The 27,283-nt window shown below is 39.6% G+C and overlaps 1 protein-coding gene across 2 annotated transcripts; it reads right to left on the bottom strand.

The window, feature by feature from the left end:
* Positions 1–1,482: 1,482 nt before the first annotated feature.
* On the bottom strand, positions 1,483–26,146 carry klhl14 (kelch-like family member 14). Of its 2 annotated transcripts, XM_085254454.1 has the most exons (10): positions 24,575–26,146; positions 20,464–20,704; positions 18,694–19,594; positions 16,637–16,758; positions 11,871–11,960; positions 11,041–11,119; positions 10,157–10,347; positions 9,227–9,385; positions 6,184–6,341; positions 1,483–2,899 (listed from the first exon to the last, which is right to left on the bottom strand). In XM_085254454.1, the coding sequence occupies exons 3-10, from the start codon at positions 19,569–19,571 to the stop codon at positions 2,759–2,761; spliced, it is 1,818 nt and encodes a 605-aa protein (XP_085110580.1). In that variant the 5' UTR covers positions 19,572–19,594; positions 20,464–20,704; positions 24,575–26,146; the 3' UTR covers positions 1,483–2,758. The 2 variants fall into 2 exon arrangements, with proteins under 2 accessions (XP_085110580.1, XP_085110581.1); XM_085254455.1 differs by lacking the exon at positions 20,464–20,704.
* Positions 26,147–27,283: the final 1,137 nt, after the last annotated feature.

Below are 27,283 nucleotides of genomic sequence, written 5' to 3'. Positions count from 1 at the left end.
AAGCATCTCAGTAGGATTTGAGTCCACTGTTTGACTGAGTCACTCCAAAACAGTCATTGTGTTGCTTCTTGAGCCATTCAGAGGTGGACTTGTTTCAGATCATTGTCCTGCTGCATAACCCAAGCATGCCTGAGCTTCATGAACTGATGACCGCACTCCCTTAATTTACTAAACGTTCCTTCCTTTGCTTTATCAAGGTGTTTTTGTTTTCCTCCTCTTTTCTTTAGCATTAGTTCAGGCAGGCTGACCTCAAAGGTCAGAGCACCTCGGCTTTCTAGGCATCCAGTAGGGCTTCAATTTATGTTGCTCTAACCTGCCCACAGTGACTGCACCCCTGCAAACCACTTTGTAATCCACCCTTGCACCAGGTCACCCTTTGTATTCACTACTGACACTTGCACATCGTTCCCATTCTTGCTGCCCTTCACTGGCTTCTAGAAAAATTCAGAATTTATTTTAGGATTTTATTAATAATATATAAAACGCTACATTGACCGGTTTCTACATATATACAGCAGAACTACTGAGACCTGATCACTGCAGCTGACTTCTCAGATTTCTGATCTGATTTGCTAAAATTTTCTTATTTGAAAACTACAGGTGATCGTGGTTTTGAGGTTGTAGCTCCTTAACTCTGGAGGAATCGGGTTCGTTTTGATGGGTTAGCTTTTCTTTGAGTATCTGCGGTCTAATAAAGTTATTGTTATTAAATAAAGTTTTAAGCAGATTTTTGTGACGTGATTTTGAGAAACGTTTCTGTTTAAAGGTAGTTCCCCTTGTGGGATTGTTCACATCTCGTCGCTGGACTTGAACAAATGTCACAAACTCAGACACATTTTAATCATCAAGAGTCATTTTATTTTCATATTCTAAAATGCAAAGGACATAACAGGATTTGAGAATAAATCCAAGGTTGAGTGCACAAAAATGTTTCACTGCAGGCGATTATTTACAAGAATGAAATCAACGTTTCTTTTCTTTTTTCATTTTTTCTTTAAAGAATTCAACAGGTACTGCATCAATAATTAGAGTCAGGTTTTTGAACCTCATAACGTAGACAAGACTGGACTTCATTTGTACTGAAGATACTTTTTTTAAACACAGCACATTCAGTAATTTACATTTTACATTTTAGTGAACTTTGCTGAAATAAAAGTTCACTATTAGTGCATTAAAGCCCACTGTATGTTTGTTTAATTTAGTCTTTTATACATTAAAGATTAAAATCTCATCAAGGTAATGCTATGTGGCCTCACAAACAGGCCTGTTAAAATTAAGCTGTACAGGAGAACAAGCTACACAAGTGTCCTCTGCATCAGTTTAGCCCAATGTGCTACCCAGAAACACGTTGGCTAATAGTTACAATTTGATTGTACCATCATTGTTTAATTAACATTAGTTAATTATAAGTTATTCATGTGAATATTAGGAATCAATAATGATCCTTAAATTGTCTTGCCTGCAGCATGACATTGGTTAGAGTTTTGCGTCGTTCAACAAGTTAAATCATTAAAGGGGATCTGTTATGTTCATTTCCAGCGTCAAATTTTGAGTCCTGCACAGCTTTGTGTGATTTATAGTTTAAAAAAAAAACCTTATTTAACTTATACTGGGTCTTGATGATGCCCCTCACTTAATCTTCTGCTGTTTTAATTCCAGTTCCCATGCTCTTTAAGCATACTTCCTTTTGATTGGCTGTTCCTCATAAGCAGAAGGTTTGTGGGTGGGGCTTCGGTGCTCAAATGCATGCCTGAGATGATCATATTGAAAAAAATCCACTTTCTATGACATCATACAGAGCCAAAAGTAGAAAAACTGTTTGAAAGTGATTGTGGGGATTATTTGCACATACACTATTTAGACTTTGACCATATTTAATGAAGGAAAACACCATTTTCACAGTATATACATGATAGAGGAAAAGGAAGAACATAATAGACCCCCTTTAAGATCAAAAAATATGGCTGGGTCATGTGGACACATGCTCAAAAAGATCAATGAGTATATTTGTGTCTTTTTTAAAGTGTCTTCCTGGTTGTTTATCTACTTTCATGTCTAATTCCATGTCTAATTGAACATTTCTGCACATACCGTGACAGTTAAATAGTGACAGCTGTTAGGGTTTTCTGAAAATGTCCCCTTTTGATTGCGCAAATATGTTCATTTTCAGAGACAGACAACAAAACTGTTGTATAATTCTCTAACCAGGTAATAAGTGAGCGTACCCAGCCATAGAACAATGAGCAATAACATAACGGATGAAGACTATTTATACATTTTGATCATCACAGGTCATGTTACTCACCCAGTCCTAGTGTAACTTCATGTCCCGATGTAATTTGAAACAACACTGCATTTAGCTGGAGTTATGCCGCTACTGAATACAAGATACAATGGATTTGAAAGCTATAATTCAGCTCAACACTATGCGTGCTATAGAAGAGAAGCCAAAAACACTTACTATCCGCTTAAATAAAAAAAATCGAATATGGAACCAACCATTTCTCAGAACACAGATGAGTTTAAATACATGACTCACACAATTATCTTTTTTTTTTTTTTCTTCGATCCTTCAGTAGAGAGAATAACGAAAGTGCTCTGGTCAAACTTGTAAAAAAATAATTTATACACACCCCCAGTGTATGACTGGAAAATCTGTCATGAAATTGTTGACAACTGTTATTGATGCTTATTGATGGTCCTCCCCCCAATCACTCTGCTGCCCATCACCCTCGACACCCGTCGGCTGGATTAGTTGTCATTTGTTAAAAGGCAGGCAGGCGGGCAGTATGACGGTGGAGCAGGCTGGGCCCGCTAGAGGCTCTGCCACCTCTCCTTCCAACTCTGTCCATGTTCCTTTCTCTGGGCTGTAGCAGATGGTCGAAGACTTATACGCCCCCTGAGGGAAAAAGAAAAACAAGAAAATCAACTGATTTTCTTTAGGCCTCTTAGTGCTGTTTGAATTTCTGTGGGGAATTACTAAACTATATATGTATTAATCCAGAGTTTCTTCTTGCCTGAGCAACCCTTTCTATATATATATATATATATATATATATATATATATATATATATATATATATATATATATATATATATATATACACACACACACACACATATACATACACACACATATATATATACACACACACATATATGTGTGTATATATATATATATATATATATATATATATATATATATATATATATGTGTGTATATATATGTGTGTATATATATATATATATATATATATATATATATATATATATATATATACACACACACATACATACACATACATATATATTAGGGGTGCAACGATATTCGTATCGATATTGAACCGTTCGATACAGTGCTTTCGGTTCGGTACGCATATGTATCGAACAATACAACATTTGTAATTTATTTTATCAACTTTCCTTCCGACGATGCTGTCTGTGTTGAGCGCTCAGTGAATCTGCGTTCGACTACTCCGCCTAGGCTGCACTGTCGAGCGCAGATCCACTGAGCGCTCAACACAGACAGCATAGTCAGAAGGAAGAGCGCAGGGCAAGCTAGCGAGACACATGGACCTCCCCCACCCTCATTCAGATCTGGCGTTTGGAATTATTTTGGTTTTCATGTGACGTATGACCCTGAAGGTAAGCGAGTCATGGACTAAAGTAAAACAGTATGTTGGATGTGCCATGCAATGCTCAATTACATGGGTGGGAACTAGTGTGTTAGCGCAGTTAGCTCGTTAACGTGTTGGCCGTCTAGCCCCATGCACGGGGTGATCGGCGGTAGCTCGTTAACGGAGATTTGCCGTGTTGTGGCGTTAAGGTCATTTCAACGAGATTAACCTGAAAGCACTAGTGGGAACACAACGAATATGACTGCACATTTACGCCGACATCATCCTAGTGCAAAGACCAAAACAACAAGCATGCTACTAACTTTAGCCGAGTCATTTAGACAGCTGTTAGCACATGATTCTCCTTATGCTGCTGAGAATATAGCCCGAATATAGCTCGTTGAAGCGGATAGTATAGCTTTTATTTTGGAAAGAGACATTTCTCTGTAATAAACTCTCTTTTCCAAAGATGAGTGATTCCTCAATCAGATACAGGGCTCGCAATATCGCTAGCCTGACGTCCTGGAGCTAGCGATTTTTTTCAGTCGGGCTACCAAAATCTATCTCTGCCCTGCCCGTCGGGCTATTGTAGGAAGGAAAAATATATGTCAATGCTTTTGCATTCTTTCAGAAATGTAGCTGGGTAATTATGTCATTGGCATCGGTGAGCCACTGTCAATATGTGACATATTGAAATCGCGTTTGAATTTGCGCTTGTTTTTTTGCTTTCACTTTGCAATCGTGCGAACTGTGTATAGAGAGCGACAGCACTGATCTGTGAGTGATGATAATTTGTGCACCAATTCCTCTGACATCGTCTTATTAATCGTTAGCTTACTATGCAAACATGACAAGTGAAATCTCCCGCAGCAAGCTTAAACATGTGAGAGGTTGATTGCGCAGAGAATCGCTGAGCTTATGTGAGTGCGTGTGTAAAAGCAGCAGGATATATATATTTTAGTTCTGCTGAGCCAAATAAGACAGGTCAGGGTGAAGAAGTGACAGCCAAAGAAAAGCTTACCACAAAACGGAGAAGTTATGACAAATCAGACTATAAGGCAAAAAGAAAGTGCAGCTTTATGGTTTCATGGACAAAAGAATTTCTGTGGCTGCAATATGACGAGCTAAATAACCAGGGCTGCACATAAGTGGTCCGCAGGTGCGCATTCGCTGTCAAAATAAAAAACACGCACAAGGGTTAGGGTTAAATTTAAAAACTGTACTTTTGAGTTAAAATATATGTTTATAATTTTAATAAATGACAAATTAAAAAGGCATGAACATTTTTTTTGTATCGAAAAAATATCGAACCGTGACACCAAAGTATCGAACCGAACCGAACCGTGAATTTTGTGTATCGTTGCACCCCTAATATATACACATACACACACACACACACACACACACACACACACACACACACACACACATATATACATATATATATATTTATTAGGGGTGCAACGATACTTTGGTGTCACGGTTCGATATTTTTTTCGATACAAAAAAAATTTTCATACCTTTTTAATTTGTCATTTATTTTATATATATATATATATATATATATATATATATATATATAATTTTTTTTTTTTTTTTTTTTTTTTTTTAACTCAAAAGTGCAGTTTTTAAACTTAATGTCGCTGAAACAACAAAATAATGATAAAAAAAATATATCTGATAGAGAAATCACTCATCTTTGGAAAAGAGACTTTATTACAGAGAAATGGCTCTTTCCAAAATAAAAGCTATACTATCCGCTTCTTCTGGGGTATTTTCTCAGCAGCATATTAAACATATCAGGTCCCATAAGGAGAGTCATGTGCTAACGGCTGTCTAAATGACTCGGGTAAAGTTTGTAGCATGCGTGCTTGTTGTTTTTGCCTGCTTCCACTTGTCTTTGCACCAGGATGATGTCCGCGTAAATGTGCAGTCATATTTGTTGTGTTCCCACTAGTGCTGTCAGCGTTAATCTTGTTAAAATGACATTAACGCCATAACGGGGCAAATCTCCGTTAACGAGTTACCACGGATTGCCCCGTGCATGGGGCTTGACAGCGTCAACACCTTAACAAGCTAACTGTGCTAACGCACTAGTTCCCACAAATTGAGCATTGCGTGGCACATCCGACATACTGTTTTACTTTTGTCCATGACGCGCTTACCTTCAGGGTCATACTTCACATAAAAACCAAAATAGTTCCAAACGCCAGATCTCAATGAGGGTGGAGGAGGTTCAATTTGCCATGTTGCAAGGAGAGCTTAACTTCTGTCTCGCTAGCTTTCCCTGCGCTCAGTGAATCTGCGTTCGACTACTCCGCCTAGGCTGCACTGTCGAGCACAGATTCATTGAGCGCTCAACACAGACAGCATCGTCAGAAGGAAAGTTGATAAAATAAATTAAAAATTTTGTATTGTTCGATACATATGCGTACCGAACCGAAAGCACTGTATCGAACGGTTCAATATCGATACGAGTATCGTTGCACCCCTAATATATATATATAGATAGATAGATAGATAGATAGATAGATAGATAAAGACATATATGTACTACATTAAATACCATGCTCCAGCTGTAGCCTCCCACAAGATAAATGCTGTCATCCAAAACGGCACAGCCTGGACCGCTGCGACCCTCCAGGATGGGTGTCTGGAGGATATTCCACTGGTCAGCTTTTGGGTCGTAACACTCAACCAACATTACATCTAGATGGGAGAAACCTACATGACAGAGATAAGATAAGATAAGATACCCTGTCATCGTAGGTTTAGGTTACAGTAGAGGTAGGGTGAAAAAGGTGTGCAGATGTTAGAAATAAAAGGCAAGTGTTTATTTTTCCCAAAAGTTAAACAAAATCTAAAAGGAACAGAAACCCAAAGAAAAGCACAAATCCACAGTGACACAGAGGGCAGGACACGTGGTGAACATGGGAGCATAACTTATTCCACGCCCTTAAGGACTTTCTATCTATCACACAGAATCACAATCCAATGGATTCATCAGGTGCAAGTGTCTTGCCCAAAGACACTCTGGCACGCAGACTGCAGGAGCCGGAGATTAAACAACCAACCATTTGATTAAAAGACAACCCACTCCACCTCCTGAGCCACAATCACCCCGATCCAACTAGCAATCCAACAAAGAAAGAAAACAATATATCAAAGAAATACAGGAAATAACCCAAAAGACAAATAACTAACGCCAACACAAGAAGACTCACACTGAATGTGATAACAGAGGCAGAGGAACACAGAAGGCACTCAACACAAGACAGCAGGAAGCAAAGACAGGCAGCTACGGTGGCCGCTTTAGGACAAACATGTTTTAGACAGGAGAGATCAAAAACATTAAATTTAGACTATACCCCATAACAGCTGTGGCTGGCCACCATGTTTGTATTACCAGTTTTGCACACACTATATTTTAATATATTTTAATAATATCAATACTTACATTAAATGTTTTGGGATATTTTAGTTACCATTCACCCAGCTAGCAAAGTAATTCTTTTAGCTATCTGGGTAGGCTATCAGTCTGATATTAACCTTGACTGTAAAGCTTTGTGAAAGGAGTCCGATACAAGCCGATGAGTCAGTGAAGCTCACTTTTGACCGAAGACAGTGATTGTGAGGTGAGCTGCTGAGGATATCCTGGACTGCTCTTGTCAGTAAGTTCTGTTTTTTGCCGCTATTAGCTGCCATTAGCCTCTGTTACCCACTGTTAGCAGCTGTCAAGTGAAATTGTCTTTGAAATTTGTGTAACATTGCTCACTTAGCGGATTCAGTTGAATTAAACTGAATTTTAAGTTTTAGAATCGCATGTCTAATCTGTAGGCAGTAAATAATTGCGACAATATCAGGAATAAATGCATTCAAGATGGCGAAGCAACATGGCGGATTCCACAAACTGGTGCTGGCTCCTGTGTACTTCTAAGAGATTATTTTCTAAGTTTCTTAAAATGCATGAGTTTGTTGTATTAATTAATTACTAATCTATCTAATTGGTGTGTAATAATAATGTTGTACTCATAATCTAATTTATGAGTATACCATTATTTTTTTATTAAATGAACTAAAAAAACTCAGTACCCTTAACAATAGCATAAAACCTGAACTCACCATCACATCACAAAAAGAAAACTAGACCGAAAACACTAAAGTCAAACATTCCTGTGGACCAATCAGGTTTCAGACAGTTTTGGTTTCATGTGCTTGCGCTACAGTACCACTGTAAATGAAATCCACACAAACCACCACGTGAATGCACTGACACAAGGCTGGTTAACAACATGACGGCAGATGTGTGCCATATTGAAACGACCCCATTGTGCTCTTACAGGAATCACCGCTGAAAAAATATTATTTCACTAAAAAGATATGAATTTTAAAGAAAAAAAGAGCACGCTCTATATCCTACGAAATGAGAGAAATCTTTTCTTATTTTTTCCTGCTGGGGAGATGGTCCAGTGTAACCCCTTTCCTCCTTTTTCTTGAAACTATTCATTCAGTCAATTCATTCTATCCTTCACTTAGCCTATCCCAGCTGACCCAAAAAAAAAATGAATGACTCCTAAAGCCTGTCAATACAACAGTGAGCATAACTAAGGCAAACAGAACTATAATAATCTTTAAAAAAAAAACGTTAATATAGTTAAAGTTTTGATTTAAAGCGACGCCTTGACAAAAAGCAAATTTTATTACAGTCCTTCACTATGTGGCACTATATGGCATTACGTTCTTTCCTTTACTAAAGGATGGTTCAGTTTATCCTGTGCTAAAGGAGGTAATAAAGGAAGCTTTGAAGCATTTATATTTAGTATTTAAAGAATTTGCGCAATTTGATATTTGACCACAGCCGTTCTCTTTCTCAACATAATGCTTTAGGCGTTAGGCTTTATTTTGCTTCTCATGGTTTGAATCTTTATTCTGTTCTCGCCAGTGTGTCCAGTATGTTCCTTGTGTCCAGTTGATGGGTTTCCCCTTTAGTTAAACTTTTGCAGACATGTTACTTTTTTTTTTGTCTATTTGCTGATAGAGACAAATTTTTGTTGTTCCTCCATCTGCCGCATTCGGTTCCACCTCCCTCACAGTTTCACTACATCTCAAGGTTTCTTCCTTCACCACCAACTCACAGACACAAACCAGCAAGACAGCCATCGATGTGCACAGATTCGCTCCTACGGTGAGCGTGAGGAAACACGAGTTTGGATATGGACACAGTCATACTCAGAGGCACGTGCAGGTTTTTTATGAGCTGAATTTGCAGCAATGAAGAGCCAACTGAACACATCTGTTTAACAGTGTTTTAACGAAAGAGCGTAGCTAAAGAGAGGATTCAAAGAGAGACAAGCTGAGCTTGTCATAATTCCCATGACCACATTCAGTTTTCCTGAAAAAATGCAAATGAACAGCACACGTTTTTGTTCTTTTTCACATTTTGTACTATGAATACTAAAGAGTGCGAGAAATGGAGGCTACAGTGTTGCACAGGGTAATTAAGGTCACTGCCTGCTCACAATGGCAACATGATTTTCACACGTACTTTTCAAAAAAGTATCAATCTTGACCTGCTTTCTGTTCGTTGTCTGAAAAGCTCGAGTGCTTACCTTTCAAATGGTTTCCACCAATAGCATACAGGCGGTCATTCATCCCAGCCAGAGCATGAATGGCACGCTTTGTGTTCATATCTTGTTTCCTCGCCCACACATCCATTATAGGGTCGTAGCAGTAAAGCCAGGAGACATACTCGCCATTGTGCACGCCTCCTGCAGCAGGTAAACACAGCAGTGTGTCATTAATACTCTGTGGAGCTACAGCACGCGGCACGTGGACATACTGGATCCAAATGTAGTACTATCCCCAGATATACAGTAAATAACTGGAAAAGAAAAACGTTTTTGGCTCTTCAAGAAAACTTTGGTTAGAGTCAGTTTGTAAAAGAGGAGGGTTTCACTTCCGGATTTTCCTGCAGGGAGGTGATGAGTGGTTCACTGACGTATCACTAAAATCTAATATATGACTTTCTGGTGTCAGCAAGTAGAAGAATTATACAAACCAAAGTTATATTGAAATATATCTAATAAAAAGCATTACAAATTTGAACTATTTCTGTGGCCATTTCTTTGAAGAAGAACTGATGTATACATTCAAGCCTCTTTACAGGGCTTCAGAAACTCTGCTACTTACATGAACATATCTCTTGAGGGAGTCTGAGGTGGTTCACTCTCTCTTTCTCTCTCTTTTTTTTAAAACTCAAGCCTACTTTAGTCTCTATAAGCTCACCTCAAGCTCCAACTGAACTGCTGGCAGTTTTGACAAAGATGAACAATCAGTCCTGATGCATTGATTTTAATCATTTTTGTGGAGTGGAGTTGGTTTTTCTTTGTGGTGTAATTAAATGGATGTGTTTACCTCTATGTGCCATAAACACAATGTGTCTTTTTGTACAGTTCCCTCCATGTAGCGCCCCTTTTTGCATAATAATAAGGCGTAATAATAATAATACATGCGACTCGTGTACAGCTCCTGTAACTGACCTGATATGTAGATCTTGCCATTGTGCACCGCTCCTGCATGGGCAGCCAGAGGCTGTGGCAGAGACGACACGTAGTTCCACTCATTTGTCTCCAGGTTGTAGGATTCCACGCTGGAGAGGTAGCCCGCCTCGTTCCTGCCACCAATCACGTACAGGTGCTTATCCAGGCGACAGGCAAAGAAGCTGGCTCTCCTGAGGAGGACGCATTAACCAGACAACATCATTAAACCTATGATGAGAATCACTACTGTTGTTTTTTAGTTTTTTCCAGCTTCTGTCTAAGGTGCAAATCATTCTTAAAAAAACAAAAAAAACATCATAAGACGAGAGATAAGTTGAGCATGTACAAGCTTCTAGGCTGTGAGCATCTGTTTTCATGCCTGTGTAATGGGCTTGCTTACTTCTGCATGATGTAATACCTTGTAAAAGGATTTTGAACCAAAAAAAAAACAGCACATAGGTCTGTTTACAGCCCAATGAGCATTACTTTATTCTTCTGTTGGCTGGTTTTGTACACCTAGGTAAGAGTAGTAGCATTTTTTTTTAATCTTATGTGGATGTTTATATTTTTAGGTTTTCTAAACACCATTTCCCAAGAGAACTACACATCTGCTATCACAGCTGAACAGAAGACTTGTGAAGTTGTTGGATCTCACAAATTACAACTAGAATCCAAGTAGCATCTTCATGAATGCCAAAACTTGTGAACTTCACTAAGGTCATAAAGGTTTCCGTTTCTTATTAGGTGATGCAATGAGTGGTGAGATTCTGAGAAATATACAAAACACGGTAATGAGAGATGGATGAGAGAAAATGGGTTACTGAAGCTGAGTAAACAGAAGCTAGTACTGATGTCAACATTTCTGAGGACAAAAAAAGGCTCACCTCTCCTGCATTGGAGGCAACTGTATCCAACTGTTGAATCTGGGATCGTAGCGGCTGACAAAATTAGTGCTGTGCTTTCCTGCAAAACAGAACAGTAGAATACAAATAACTTAGCTCAAAATAAAGCTTCTTTTTGTACAGTTTAGACATGCTAATGTAATGATCAGTTCTTATTGGCCACATCTTTTCTAATGTTGTTTGTTGTGTACCAATAAAATTCACAAATGCAACTCTCCCCAGTCTTCATTAATCACCGCCCACACGTGATGATTTGCCTTTTTGCTGCTGTTTGAGCTAACAAGAGCTGACTGAAGTCATGTTTTCTAAGCACAGAGAGATCACCTCTTGGTAATGTTGTATTCAAAAGACTGCAAATCATCTCTCATGATGTGCATTTGTAGTAAGCTGATTCCTACTCTCAAAACTGAATAAACAACTAATTTCACTAAGTGCAGTGTACATCTGCCTGGCTGTTGTATTACTGTGATAGCTGGTGAAAGAACAAAAAGGCAGAGTAAGAATCTTTGATCATTTACAGTCTTTGTTTCTTACTATGGCACTGTGTTGCCACCTTTTTGCAAAAAGCCCTCTTAACACTTCTACATTGCAAATATTTCATCATAAACAACAGTAATTTTTCTGTGCCAATTATTGACAAGTGTTGATTGGAGTGTTGTTTGTCCACTCAGAGCTGATCTGGCTGCAGGATGAGTGTTTCAAACCATCTGAAAGTGTTACATTAACTTGATGGGCTTGAACTTACATAAACTCCAGTTTAAGTGAACATGAAAAATTTGCTGCGTGAAATCAGTGGAAAGCAGCGACTGTACCATTGGGGTTCCACTGGTCCTCTCCGCCTAGCAGCAGCAGGAAGTTCTCCACCTCCACCACGCAGTGATGTGCGCTGTTGTAAGGCATTACTAGGTGACAGACAAAAAGTCAAAAAGTCAGTTTTAAAAACATGTGGAGAGAAATTTGTATATAAACAGTACCCTGTGAGTGTGCCCTGGCTGTTATAGGTGTACTGTGCTGGTGGTTTCAAAAATCCACTGTGGTTAGCAATTACTTTGTATCATTAAATATGAGAATTAAAAACAGGCCAATACTTTTCTGTTCAGGACACATTGCAGTCTAGAAAGCACTACCATAAGTCTCACATTTAATAAAACTGTCAGGTCATTTAAAATAAGAACCATGTAACAGTAAAAGTTATGCCATTGAACCACGAACAAAAAAAGCCACTCTTTGTAGCATCTGGATAACTTTTTAACCTCTTTTGTCTCAAAATCATATAGAAAATAGATTGACGTGCAACTTTTGTTTTTTAATCAGAATCAACACAGCCATCAATTGACTGGCGACCTGTTCAAGCTGTACACCGCTTCTTGAACAGGAACAGCTGGGATAGGCTCCAGCCCAAACACAACCCTCAATTTGATCAACACATCTGGTGTAACTCTGTTTGCGCTCTTATACTCAAAGGGGGAAAGTAAATGGCATCTACACTCTCCTTAAATAAATTCAATTAATTCTTAAATGTTTCCACCACACCCACAGGTCAAGCCTTACTACCAATTACTGTCCGAGACACTGACCAAAGAGGTTTATTGAACATCTGAGAAGTATTATATTAACTTTTGAATAGGAAATAATGAAAGTGCTAAATGTTCTGTAATTTGACAGGAGTGGTCAGAGTAAATTTCACACAGACTGTTTGTTCTTTGTTTGGAGCAAGATACAAAAAACACAAACAGAAGTTTAAAAAAAAGTCTGGATGGAGAGCTGGTGAGCAAAGAAAGTTGCACTGGATTACTTTCTATAAACTTGCGATTACAGACAGACTAATATATGATTTTACGATTGATACCAATACTGATATTTAGTGATTTTAAAAATCCAATATACTGATATATTGACCGGCATTTTTTTTTCAGACATATGAAACCTAAACAGATTTCCCTAACATATTTTTTAGTGTGGGTCTTTATTTACTCTATCATGCTTTGCCCAGCTGTCTTCAGATCAGCTAGTTGTTGTGTTTCTCACTTTCCAAACAGGTGTTGCCCACAGGATGTTTCTCCCTTCTCTTCTTTACCTTTTTCTATAATTTCCATTTATTGGCCATTATAAATGCAACTATTAGGAGAACTGCCAATAGTTAATACTGGTGGATAATACTGACCTGCTCATAAATCAGTCAGGCTTCAGTTGCAGTATAATGCACCGGTTGTGACGGAGAATGTGCTCTTGCTATTTTCTCTTCACATGAGGCAAAATGTTAAATTATATCATAAAACTCATATATATATATATATAAATAATCGGAGGTTTTTCTGCTCTTTTTGTTTTGTATTCTCTGGACCATCCAGTCACAGGAATGTGACTTCAGCTATTTCGAATAACGATGCCATAAAAACCTCCAGCACTTTAAAGGACAGGAAAAAAAGTATTTAGTGGTAGTAAACTGAATATCATTGGTTTGGAAATGTGATGGACATTTTTTAACATTCTGTAGATAAAATAATTATTTAGTTGATTGAGAAAGTAATTGACAGATTGCTTAATAATCAGATAATTATTACTTGTAACCTTGCATTTATTTAACTGGATAGGTCACCAATTTCTATTTTGGGAATTCGACTCTTAGAAACTAGCTTAGCAACACTGTCCAATAAGTAAAATGTTGGGTGGATGATACCCCTTGTCGTGTGTTAGCGCAGTATAGCATAAACATCCCAGAGCTGAAGCAGGACCCCTCATGGAGGATTTTCTTTTGTGTATGTTTTCGTGCTCCCTTTCTCTCCTTCATCTTCTTTTGCTAAAGTGACCCCATTGAGATGTAGAGAAATGGTCTTAGGTGACAGTCATAATGAACATGATCATGTTCACTCAATAAATCTCAGGCCCGGTGCTTTTTGAGCACAAATCAGTGAAATGTTAAAGCCCACCTGTCTGTCTCCATCAGTCATTTCCACTGTCACCTCCCCACCGTCTGATGGATCACAGTTGCTGCAAAATTAGACAGCCTTGAATCTCATTTCTTTCCAATTGGCCTCTCTCTGCAATCTCACTCTAGCTGGCTGACATGTGCCGGTCCTCTATGGGAGGGAAGTCTCAGATAGGAACTAATACTACATACACTAAACACAGCTTTATCTCAAACGAGGGGATTAGGTTGCCTGCCTCCAGTGCACCTCAAAGACGAGTGCCATACGACTGCCAAATTCCCTTACATGCTATTTACATTATCATTCAGTCAGCAGTATATAGGACATGGATGGGCGGCTTTTTATTTGATGTCTAGTGACTTGTACTCATACTAAAAATCATCTCGTACCCATGTGAGAAGAAGATTATTGCTTTACAATATGTCACAGACCACAGTATCTAGAGTACTGCGGTGGGTTTTGGGACATTTGGGATATACTGTAGGTGAACGGTGAGATAATTACAGTAGCAGGGTATAATAACTGGAATTACTATGCTAATCTTGTGCACTGAAAAATAAATGCATTAATTATTTTTCCTTCTAAAGTATTTATACCTGAGAAAGTGAATCCGATTAACCTATTTGCGCCCTTTTAACCCAAATTGTCCACTAACCCAAGAGTGTGAAAAGCCATAGGAGGGCAGGATGAGCACGTCCTCTATGAGATGGACGCCATCACTCCGGTCTACAGTGAGCTCTAGGGCTCACTAGAGGGAGTCAGAAACCTCTGCATAGAGGCACAGTCAGGGTCGGTTGAATGACTCCACAGCTAATGCACCACTGCTGCTCCATCTCTGATGTGCCTTTAACACCGCTACAATTGCATCCCACTGAGCTGAATTCCTTTGTTCTAGGCCATGCTGCATGGACACCATACATGCAGCATGGAGATCCAGATTTTAATATTAGGTTGGTTTAAAGAAGAAGAAAAGAACAACCTAGCATTGTGGCTGAATCTGTGCCTGCCTTTGTCTTGCATTGGTCCACGCTGCTGTGGGTACACTAGATGGCAAACTTTACACTGGAATCACCGAGCAGTGTGTACATCAGATACACTGAAAGAGATCAGATTCTTCCCAAATTGTGTTGATGAATGTCTTAATCAAAGGCTGTCCCTCTCAGGTTTCGGCTCATTGAAAAGTTATGATTGAATGTTAATAATCTTCTATTCCACATCCATTGTGAGGAGGCTACATCAGGTGGTCACTGATGTGTTAAGGGGATGATTTTGCAGTTTTGTCCTTCCACTTGGCCACGGACCATTTGAGTGTTAACTTTTTTAGTTCTGAGTGATGGAAATCCCTATTGACCTTTTGCCTGGTGCAGTTTGTACCAGTGAGTGAGAGTTTAATGACAAAAACAACAACAACAACAACAACAACATAAACAGCGAGCTTCAGGCTGTTGTGTATGCAAGGCTCCTTCAGTTAAAAAAAAAAAAAAAAAGAAAAAAAGCTCTAATAGGTTTGGACAAACATGAGCTAAAACATCACACTGCTGCCAGGAAATGTTATGATTTGAGCAGAGGAAGAAACCATGTCAGAGACTGCTGGTGATTTTAAGACCCGACAGCAAAAGCATAAAACCAGATTTATTCAAATTTGAACCATAAAGGGAGAACATAAACTGCACAGGGCCGAGCTGACAGAAAGCAGACCTATAGCTAATATATATGAATGGATAGGTGATCCTGAGATATGACTGCAACCAAAACACAGGACAAAAACTCAATATGTCCAGCAATGATGGGGCAAAGGAGAAACGCGGTCTCTCATTAGCTCTTTTTTTGACCTTTGCAATATGGCAACAATATAGTAGTGAGCCTTAAAAAGGTCAGGGAAGACAGAGAGAGAGAGAGAGAAGAGCATAGTGCACTCTACAGCGGAGAGTGCAGCAGGGATGTGTTTGAAATCTCACAAAGGTTTTCTAGGAAATTATCACAATTTGCCTTCATTATAATATTAAAAAATAAGATAAAATGAGATAAAATCAATTTTTGCTTTTGTTTCCATTGTTGTCCCTGTTACCTAAGAATGGTTGACATCAACATTTAAGCTGCAGTGTTCCACTAACCCCTCTGTGCTATTTATTCACCTTAAGTAAACCCAATATCAACAGCGACACCAGGTCAACAGGCTAAACTGCCACGTCGTGTATTACCATGTGTGGGTTAATTCAGTGTTATGAGTTGATTAATATGAACGAGTAATCACGCTGCATTTAAAAGTAATTGGGAAAAGATGTCACTCCTTAACGTTCTGTCTCAGCCACAATAGATCATTAGATTCAAGTAAATCTCATCGTGCATCCTGCCAGCACATATCAGCAAAAAAACAAGGGAAAGCATGCATGACGCTCCACAGTGCTGTGAAGTCACGCTCTGATTAAAAACTTATATTAAAAGTGATAGTGACACATTATTACCTGAAGGATTTAGGGAACTCTTGTCCCTCATTTTTGGTGAAAATTAACCAGTGTTAAAGTCATCCAAAGGAACAACTATTTCTCATCATAAAAGCCAGTAACACGGGATGCCTCAGGTAATAAATAAATAAATAAATGTAAAAAAATATATAAATTTTTTTAAATCGCAGCCTTTCTACTCACTTGTGAGGATCTTCCATGTCTTTTTCTCATCGTCATAGTACTGGACCAAATTACTGGGGAGACGATCAGGTCCAGGAGGCAAACCACCCACCAGTAACAGCATCCTCTTATTGGAACGGATTCTGCAATGTCAAAAGTGTGGGTGTGCGGACAAGTGTTCAATAACATGCAATAAAAGACATATTAAGGCCTGGAATAAAACATGCAAACACAAAAACACAAGCACAGCTTCAACCTTTAATTCCTTGATTTACTACGACGATATTAACAGAGCTTCCCTGGAGTATTTTTATTTTTCACTTTGCTGATGCTGATTGTATGAATGAATTAATCTGTGAATAAAATAAAGAATAAATGCACAGCTAGATGAATAACTGCTTCTTATCCAAGTACTTCTACTAAACTCAAGATTGCTAATCAGGAAATATGCGACCACATTTATTGTGATTAATAAAAATTGCTCAATCGTTTTGATGTGTTATTGGATCGTTATTGCACTCTAAAGATATCTTTTCAATTAGCTGTGAAGCGAGGACAGTCCTGTAGGGTGCCATGCTGGAGGCTAAAAGCACAATTGAGAACATAAACCTGCCTATACAATGTCTCCATTTCATTGGCTACAGTGATTCATGTGACATGCCTTAGCCAATTGTTGGAAATTTCCTGCTGTTTGTATATGATATATAACCTCAAAGCCGTGCACTTTACTGCACATCAATGACCATTATCTGGCTCCTAATGGATTTCAACACAAATCTACCAATTTATCACAATATGCACTAAAACATTAAGAGTAGCTGGCCTTTAGATTCAGACACATTCACCTTTTTCCCTTTTCCATATTTTACTTTTTTATGCTTGGGTAAGTCACCGTCGCCTCGGTGTATTCTCCCTCATGCTGGCCCAATCGGAAGTGTTTTAGGGTTATTCATATGCAAATGAGCCCCTGGACATAGATAATGGTGATTAATTGAGGGGAGAGAAACAGTGGCATGTGAAACTAATTATGAGGATTCCTGAATCTTTGCTCGTTTAGGTCCATATGTGGGATCAGATATATTATTGGGATAATGTACAAGTAGGTACTTGTAGAATGGTTTTATGTCCTGATTATTTCAGTAATTTCCAAATGTTTTCATAAAGTTTAGATTCTCTTGTGTCACAATTTTTTTTAGTTGTTTTTCCCCAAGGCTCACAACTGTAGTGATAAAAAAACAACAACAACAACAACAACAACTGAATATTGATACTATCGATTAAAAAAAAAAAAAGTCTCAGCTGTCTGACTGTGATCAGTTGTCACCATAAGAGACAATAGCCATGTACTAACCAGCCCTAAAAGTGCAGATCAGGACAAACATGTAAGCCATGTTTTTGTGTGAGTGAGACACGTGCATGCAACACGAATGTAAGCAGCATTGTCCAATTCATAAAAAGGAATTCTAAACATCAAATCAAATTAAAAAAAAACAAAACATTTTGAATGTATTATATTTGTCTTCATTTTAATATCAGTAACAGGGCATCTCTGTACTTGGATCATAAGCATCTTGCAATTACCATTTAATTCTGGTCACAATTCAATTACAGCATTTCAAATTGTATTCAAGAGAGTTGCTACAAATCAAATGCATAACCTTTATCTAGATTGTAGCAATCTTGTCTACACTGATTAGAGAGTAATTGCACAGATGTGTGAGGAAATAAAGACATGTTTTCTTTTGTAAAACAGGAGGGAACATTGTAATGATGGATACAGTGGAGCACAGAGTGCATCACGACCTCTGGCAGCAGGTATTATGTTACAGGAGCACCAAAATCCTCATGAACTAGTCCTGAAATGCCACACTGCCTACATGGTCTACACCGACCACCTACATGCTCTACATTAAACAGGCGGTGGGATCAATACATGAGCAAGTGCATAATGCTTGTGTCTGTAATTTGTTCAAATTTAACAAGTGGGAGGCATTTAATTACCCACTGCCCAGTCTCAAACAGCTCTGTGGTGTGATTGTGTGAATTTATGTCTGAGTGTTTATCTGTCTCGTTCTCACCTGCTGGCCATGGTCTGCCTGCAGTGCTGCCTGAAGGGCATCAGGTGGTAGTTCATGGCATCCAGGAGTAGTTTCTGGCACACAGGGTCACTCCTCATGAAGTCAACAGACTGAACTCTCTCCACCAACTCTGGGGCAGGTATAAGGGCAAAGCGTAGCCTCTTCATAAGGTCCGGTGCATAGTGCATGCGAGTCTCCCGGTCATGCTCCAGCCAGAGGACTGACATCTGGAAGAGAGCCAGCTCTGACTCCACTGGGGGTGGCAGAGCATCTAGCATGGCACACATCTCCTCAAAGTTCAACAGCAGCACATCCTCCACCAGGTACTTGTTGGCCAGCTTCTTGGTCTCATCCAGTCCATGGAGTGCAGCAATCTTGCAGATCTGCTTGTAGTTCTGCACAGAGATCTGGTCATTAAGGAACTGCACACTAAGCTTGGTAATCTGGGGGATATTGAGGATCTTGCTGACTGACAGCACCTCTTCCACTGTGTCCAGGGAAAGAGTAACATTGGCAGTATACAGGTACTCCAGCACTAATCGTAGTCCAATGGAGGAGCAGCCCTGGAGCACTAGGTTATTTATGGGCCTGGTGCTGGTGGTCACCAGCTTGTCATCAGGAGAGGATGAAGGGGTCCCACTGCTGCCCTGGTCCCCTTTGCTTCCTTCATTGTTGATTACATTATGGGAGGAAAAGAGGGATCTGAAATACTGGGAGCAAGATGCCAACACAGCTTTGTGGCAGTGGAACTGCTGTCCCTGGGCTGTCAGAGTCACATCACAGAAAAGCTGCTTTCGCCACAAGAGATTGAGCCCATGCAGCAGGGTGTCACTGTGTGTTGGGTCAAAGGTGGATGTTCTATCACCCGATCTGGACATGACTTCCTGAATGTGAACGCCACCTAGGCAACAAATAAACCATGCAAGCCATTTACCTCAGGTCATTTATTTCCACAACACACGTTGCCTATACATCGCTATCAGTCAACTATTACAGCAGAAAACGATTTCTCGAATAAGTTATTGAACAGATCGCCCGTCCATCCAGCGGGGAAGAGCCGTCATGCCACGCCAGCCGGCGACAATCTACATCCAGCACGGCTTCATTCGCCTTCAACTTTGAGCTCTGGTCGTAAAGCAACAAACAAAAACGTAGTAGTTCCCATAGCGTGCCACTCTTATTCATTCTTAACTCAAGAAGCGGATGGTTTTAAATGGAGGCTGATGTTTGAAGGGCGCTGTCAAAACAAAAAAAAAAAGAAAAGAAAAAAAATCGGAGGATACGGAGATGCTGCGGCGCTTTCCCCCCTCGGTAACGCGGCTGAAGTTGTCGGATAAGGAAAAAAGAGGCAGCCGCTACGGTGGACGGATAACATGCAGCATTCAGCCAACACTTATCCCTTCTCCTGCCTTGCTGCACACCCCCACAATGAGGACATTACACATCGCACAGATTTACGGAGTCATACAAAAGCAATTAGTTTGTCTCCGAGCCGTCAGCAGCGGTACGGGTGCGTTTTGCTTTTTTAGCCTACCTGAGTTAAGCGGACGTGAGTATCGACAAAATATTCACTGAAATGCAGCTTTCGCTAAAGTTAAATGGGATGTGCATATCTTTTTCATACTTAGACTGTTACAAAAGCTATTTCCATGTGCGTAATGTGTGTAAACTTGACACAAGCGTGCCGTAACCGTTGTCGCCAGATTCTCTAAAAGCGCCTGTCACAACTAAATGATGTGAGCAGCTTGCCTGAGAAGGAGCCAAACTTACCTGACTTCAGCTCTTGACCAAAAAAAAGGAAAGTAAGCTTCGGGTTCCCAATAATCTCACTTGAATTTTCCTTTGTTCTCCTTTTAAGAAATGTCCTTTTTCCTTTAAAGTCTATGGCGTCTCAAAATAACCATTGATTCCAACTCATAAAGTCACTATTTCGGGTTATTTGTTGACGTTGATCATTTGTTCTTCTGAATTAACAAGAAGTGTGTGAGTGTGTGAGAGGGAGCTGTGCTTTCTGCAAGAGAAGAAGAAGAAGAAATATACGTGTGACAAATTATGCTACCAAGAAACAACACATCATTATCCTTGGGCCTGGGGCTCAGTGAGTCGTAACGAGAGTAATAGGAAATCCACGGTTGGGGAGAGAAACGGTCGTGCATGGCCGGTGGAGAGAGACCATGCAGGGGTATGGATGCTGGAGAGACTCGCAAAATTATGGCTCAAGGCTATTGTAAAAACTGTCGAGCGTAAATGACTGCGATTTCAAACATCTATGGAAGAAAGAAAAGAGAAAGGGGGAGAAAAACCGAGTCTTTCCCTCGCTGTTATAGAGAGAACCGTCAAGTTTTAGTGCGCATTGCTAATTAGTCAATTTCTCTCTGCCTTCACAGCCCGACGACTTTGCTGCTGAGCTGAAACTGCTAATTTCTGGGACCAGCCTTTTTTTGGCTGTGAACTGGATGGATGAATGGCTTGTCTCGCACAAATGACAAAAAGCCCCTGCCTTAATCTCCATCGCCAAAATAACCCCTCATCTCATTCTGCTCCTACTAGTCCTTCAAAAGAAGGTGCTCTACACAAACTGAAGTTATACATCTGTATAATAAACAGCACCCACCTCAATGTACAGACAACTGTGCAGACTTTTATCATGTTTAATTAAAAGCAGATAATACCCTCCTTTTTTCTACATTTTAGTGTGACACTGAAGCAGCATTATGAAATGCCACACATGTACAGAAGGGACATAAAGTTAAAAAAAACAACAAGCACAAATAAAGAACATATATATTGTTTTCATTCATTATTACCATGTCTGATCAGTTCATTGTTAAAAACATAAGGCTTGAAAACACAAAGGGCTGTAACCTAATACAGTGTCCATTAGTGCACAGTAGTTCTGCTGGAGTATTTATATCCATACACCTGCATTTTTGCCCCCAGAGATCCTCCAAGAGTATAAGATCAAAGTGAATCCACTAAAGGAAGTGGCTTGATGAATCACATAGTAAAACTCCTGGTTGGGAATGCTCATATGAACTTATGGATTGCACCAAACACTCTGTCACCACCACAACAAACTAACAGCTGTGAGGCACTAAGTAGTTCCATTGCTAAATTATTAATCTGTCAAATCACTTTGGTATAGCTGCATACAGTTCAACAACAACGAGAGCTTTCAAAAACTCAGAAACATCTCATCTCAAAATTAGGATTCCTTCATTTACCCCCATCACATGAATATAAGGTGATATAATCACCTCAAAAAGCAAACAAAATGCTCACACAGCTAATCAGAAACCGTTAGAAAGGATTTATTAGGCCAGAATAAACTGTCAATTACATAAAGAGCTCAATTAGAGTAAATACACTTACATGTAGGACTCCCATGGGACCAGAAGTGACAGGTACTTCACAACTTAAGAAATGACAGATAGGGATAAATGGCTTTGTTCATATACTATGAAAGAGAGCACCGCCATGCTACCGTCAAGCAATAGCGGACCATACATTGGTAGCATTTATAATAAGAAGGCACCACAATGCTGTTTTGATGTTCAAGTGTTTGACAAGCACACAGCCTGCTAATCCCCAACTTGTAGTTATGCCGAGGAAATTCATTCTACATGAACTCTGCGGTGATGACTGATTAGATTGTGCGCTGCATCTCAAATAATCATCGTCACCGAAGGAAAACTATACTACTCTAATATTAATTAGCGGTTTGAAACCACTATGAAAGCACTTTGTTTTACTGTTTACCACGATTATTTCGTTACCTCATTTCCAGAGGTCTTGACACTGCACAGCACTACAGTAATTCACTGTATTTCACTTTGGAGTTACATATTGTTATCTTTACCAGCACACAGTTAGCACTACATTACCCAAGTCTCGAGCGAGCTATTCTAACACAATAAAATGACCATTTCCAACTCTTTCAGCTCTTTGTAGCAACTCAGTCTCCTGAGGCCACTGGTCTTCAGATTGCAGGGCGTTTATGGTTGTAAGTTGTTGCAGTGTGCAGAAGGAGGGGGGGGGGGGGGGGGTCATCAGATAAGAGAAGAATTTCTAGACTAATTAAACCCTTTGAGACAAAGAATCACACTACAGTGATTTACAACTCTCTGTACCAGTTAACCCGACTCATTTCTTTCTGTCATATTACTCAGATAGCATATCTACCTCTATGGGTAAAAAGTCTTTTTTTTTTTTGTCTTCAATGTTATGAAAAAAGGAGGGGTGTTAGTGTAAATAACCGCAGTTAGATCAGATTTAAATACTGCAGTATACTCATAATATAAGCTTTTAAGAGCAGACAAAGCTCCCAGCCACTGACCATCTACTCTGTTCAGTGAATAAGCCCCTGATTTTACCCCCAGATACTACGCATCTTAATATGTAATGCTTGCATTATATCATGCTTCCTTATTGTTTTCTTCAGCATAATTTTGTGCCCATTACAACACATAAAAATGAAGCAAAACACAAACTGTCAGCATTATCGTGGCCTTGGGTAACTGATTAAAGAGCGAACATTTAATCTAATCAGTGCAATGAAACAAAACAACAGGAGAAGCTCCAAAGTTGTGAATAGCAAAGTCTACCAGGCATAATTCCTTTTGCTGGCTGTTGCAGAGGGGTATGCTAAGATAGAAAGTATTATTTTCCTAAATGGAAGGTGTCAGATGGTCACGGAAATGTGATCGGCTGTTCAAGATCACTGCTTCCCATCTGCAATTTGTGACGTGTGAAAGATTCAGCCCAAATGTGCTCACCAAGCGTAAATCCTCAGCACTTTCTCTTATCGTGGAAAAGCAAGATAACCAGCTGTTTACAGATCAGAGAACATATCATATTAATATCATGGAGAGGGTGATATCATCTTGTTTGTAAAATATTTTGTTAACTAAGTGTGGTGTGGTATGGCAACCTATAAAGTGAAAGTTGTAATTTGTGTTTTAGCAAAAGTGCTGCAGTTTAAAGCCCCTTTTTAATGATAAAAAATATATTAAAAGGAGGAAAGCTGAAAATGCTGCGGGGAGCCTCTTCAGAAACACTTTGGTGAGACAAAATTAATGCAAACTGCATGTTACAGTAAATACTCATTACAAGGCTTTTAGAAGTTACATTTAAAGATCCCCCCTTAGTTCCAGTTAACTGTATGTATGAACACAAGCAGGGCTCTCTTTATGTCTCCCTCTCCAATCTTGGAAGAGTTTACAGTTGTGTGGAATTATTTTGCACCATTTTTGGATTTGGAAACCAAACCGTATACTATACTATAGAGAGATTAGTTCTAAAAAAAAATGTAGCATTGGCATTAAAGGAACAGGCTGCTTAATCAGAGGTAGTTGTTATAATTGTACAAATTGAAGAAAGGGTCATCAAAAGTGCAATATTTGTACTAGCAGGTTCAGTTTATTTCGATTAATTGTAAAATCTCAACCCATCCAGTTTTCTGTTTCCTGTTTTTTTTAGCACTTTTTTTGGATATCAGGACTGATTAGCACATGCTTGTCATTTCAGATCAAAGTTAGTCAGAGATGATTCATAAAACGTCCACTGTGTAATAAATTGGAAGCACTTATATTTGCCATTCAGGGAGTATTGGGAGGCCTGCTGTTTTAAACCCCTAGATCCCCACACATGGCGTAGCCACCACAGACACGGCTCAGAGAGTCAGTCGGCAGCCGGGAGGTGAGCAGAAAGGAACAGGCGGTGTCCCCTCCAGAGTGAGCACAGGAGAGAGTGTGTGTGTGTGTGTGTGTGTATGTGTGCGTGTGCACAATATGTGTGTGTGTTGTGGCATTCTCAAATGACAAAAGGATACCAGTTGTGCAGTTCAGGTGGGACGACACACGGAGGTGGTATGGAGACTCACCTGAGGGAGAGTCTGGGCTGCTGGGACCGGGGCTGTAATGGAGACCCAAAGTTGTGTATAGGGGCCGCAGGAGGCCACTGTGCCGTGGAGAAGGTTTGGGGGCTGGAGGAGAGGGGGCTGCTGTTGTGCAGTCTCCCCAGCGTGATGCATCTACCTTCAGGGTGGCAGCAGGCGTGGAGTGGGGTGCGATGGAGCGAACACGGGCTCAGTGGCGCGGTCACCTAGGGACGCTGAAGCTGCTGTAGCAGGACTGATAGTTATTCCTTGGGAGAATTGCAAGATGAGCCCCATTGTATTAGCAACCCCTCTTCTACTAGAATTGTATCAATGTTCTCAAACCTTTGAAGAATGAAGTCAGGGTGCAAAATATCTGACACTTAACGTTTTTTGCCGTTCACCAAAAGAAACTTAATTCTTGGACAAACAAAACAAAAAAAAAAAAAGTAGGACGGAGTAAACAGTTTCTCTCACAATCGGAGCCGTTTCATTGTGTATCAGAATGACTGCTGTCAGAGTTAAACTTCAGTAAATTCCTTTGGCAATGAGAAGCTGGTAAATTATTCCATACTGATTTGAAATTCTCACACATTAAGCTTTTTAATTTCCAAGCAGTACTTTTGTGTTGCAACAGTTTGAGTCGTATCTTTTAGAAATTCTCTGTGTCTAATATGGTCAGCACTCCCAATTATTCACTCCACTGACAAGTGAAACAAATGGGACCAACCAGTGCATTCTGTATTATCTACACCCCTTGGATTCCCTGACAATAATTAATACAATGGCAAGCTGCTGTTACCAGCCTTGACGACATGAGCTCAACAACATAAGCTCTCCCTTTCCAAGAGCTCTTGAAAAGAAATTACATCCAGCGGTGAGGTCATATATATATATCGTGGACACAAGCAGCCGGGAGGTTATGTCATGTTACTGTCTGGGACCCTAGATCAGATGGTACTGTTAATATCAGCAGGTCATTATTCACATCATTACACCATGAATGAAAGGTGCGTGGAATATGTCAGGAATATATGAATGTAGCCCTGAACATAGAGATATACACAGCCTTTAATAGCAAAGACTGTCCCATATGTCAGCGAAGTTCATTAACATGCTACATGATCTTACTGAGGCAGCAGTGCTGACCATCTCACTGGTATGGTCACACACCATTATGTAGGGTTACTTCATTTGCTCATAATGCGGATAAACATGGGAGGAAAAAGCACCTTAATATATACACAGCATACAGTGAATCTAAGTAGTGTTAGGCAAACTGGTTCCATGATTTAAATAAAACTAAATAAAAGCAGATACAGTTTTGTTTTGTGTAATAGCCAACTGACCAATGTGTCCTTTTAAAGAGGTGTCACACAATCATACTAACCCCTCTTATTTTAGCCTACGAGGATATTAACAGGTTTTTTAATTATAGAGGAGCACTTTGCCTCAACATCCATTAAAGGAATGCCGTGCTAATTTTAAATCCTCGCAGCAGGCATTTGCATCAACAGAAGAAAAGTGGATGAGTTTCTCTTTAACAGCTGTAATTTGTGTTTTCCAATCACCATGCTGATTTCTGCTCATTATACTCCGGTTTCACACCGGTAAGTGAGCAAAGTTTGGATTGATTGACTCTAATTAACTAAAAAATGTTCCAAGCCATGGATTTATTATCATGCTAGCTAGCCACAAATGTCAGAGACTTTCACAAATTATTATCCTCTTAAGATAAATATCTTTGAAATCAAATGAGTGTGGAAACGCGAGGAACATGTATTGTTATACTGATGAATTTGTTTGTCATGTTTTTCTGCTGAGCTCCACATTAAAGACTCACCTGGGCAATCACACTGTTCCAGTGTATTGTTAAGCGGTACTGTATGACTGAATGACAGATGCTGTAGTTACCTAAACTTTAAAGGAACACACACTCAAGTCAGATGAATAAAAATCAGACGATTATATAGTAATATAAAAGAAAATCTTCCCAGATTACAGTGTTATCAGCACTGACCAAATAGGGTGTACCAGGGTGCACTTCATGTTATACTACCGAAAACCTATTTCCTCTCGTGTGCTCCAAAACTTGGCAGCATCTCCCTCATTGATATTTTAGACACAGTAGCACCTTTCTCAACTCACATTCTTTCCTCGACTCCATCGGCTCCATGGCTCAACTCTCCACTTTCTCATGAACAAAGAGAGGACGGTTTGAGAGGACGCCTCAGTTTTCCTGGTTTTAAAAAGATCTCAGAGCAGAATTTTGGTTAGCTTAAGAAGACAGAACATTGCTCTGATTCACTCGGCTTCACTCCAGTGATCAGAAGTGATTACTGAAGTGAATCCAAATGAAACGGGCCCATCGTCTGCACGGTGGCGCCAGGCAGAAATTGAGAATCATGCTGCCTGTAAATCAGATTTTCTCAACATGCCTCTTGCAAAATATGCCTTGATACAAAAGTACAAAAAAATATTCCAAACCAGCTTTGAGGTATCAGAGTATGCAACAGCACAGTGAGGCATGTGCTGTATGTTTTATCCTCATCATACTGAAACAAGCATGTAATGCCCCTCAGCTGTCAAGTACACCCCCCCATTAGTATTTCCACAGTCCATCCTCTTTAGAGTAGCAGCATTAAGGTGTGTGCACTTTGAGGCACGCCCGCAGATAGATGTGATGACATCTAGTTGTGGCTCACTTTCATTTAT

Source organism: Mchenga conophoros, linkage group LG18, assembly GCF_057382185.1.
Source record: "Mchenga conophoros isolate Kocher_MC1m ecotype Shallow Benthic linkage group LG18, M_conophoros_male_GT1.1, whole genome shotgun sequence".
Lineage (NCBI taxonomy): Eukaryota > Metazoa > Chordata > Actinopteri > Cichliformes > Cichlidae > Mchenga > Mchenga conophoros.
This window is presented reverse-complemented; position numbering and strand designations above follow the sequence as displayed.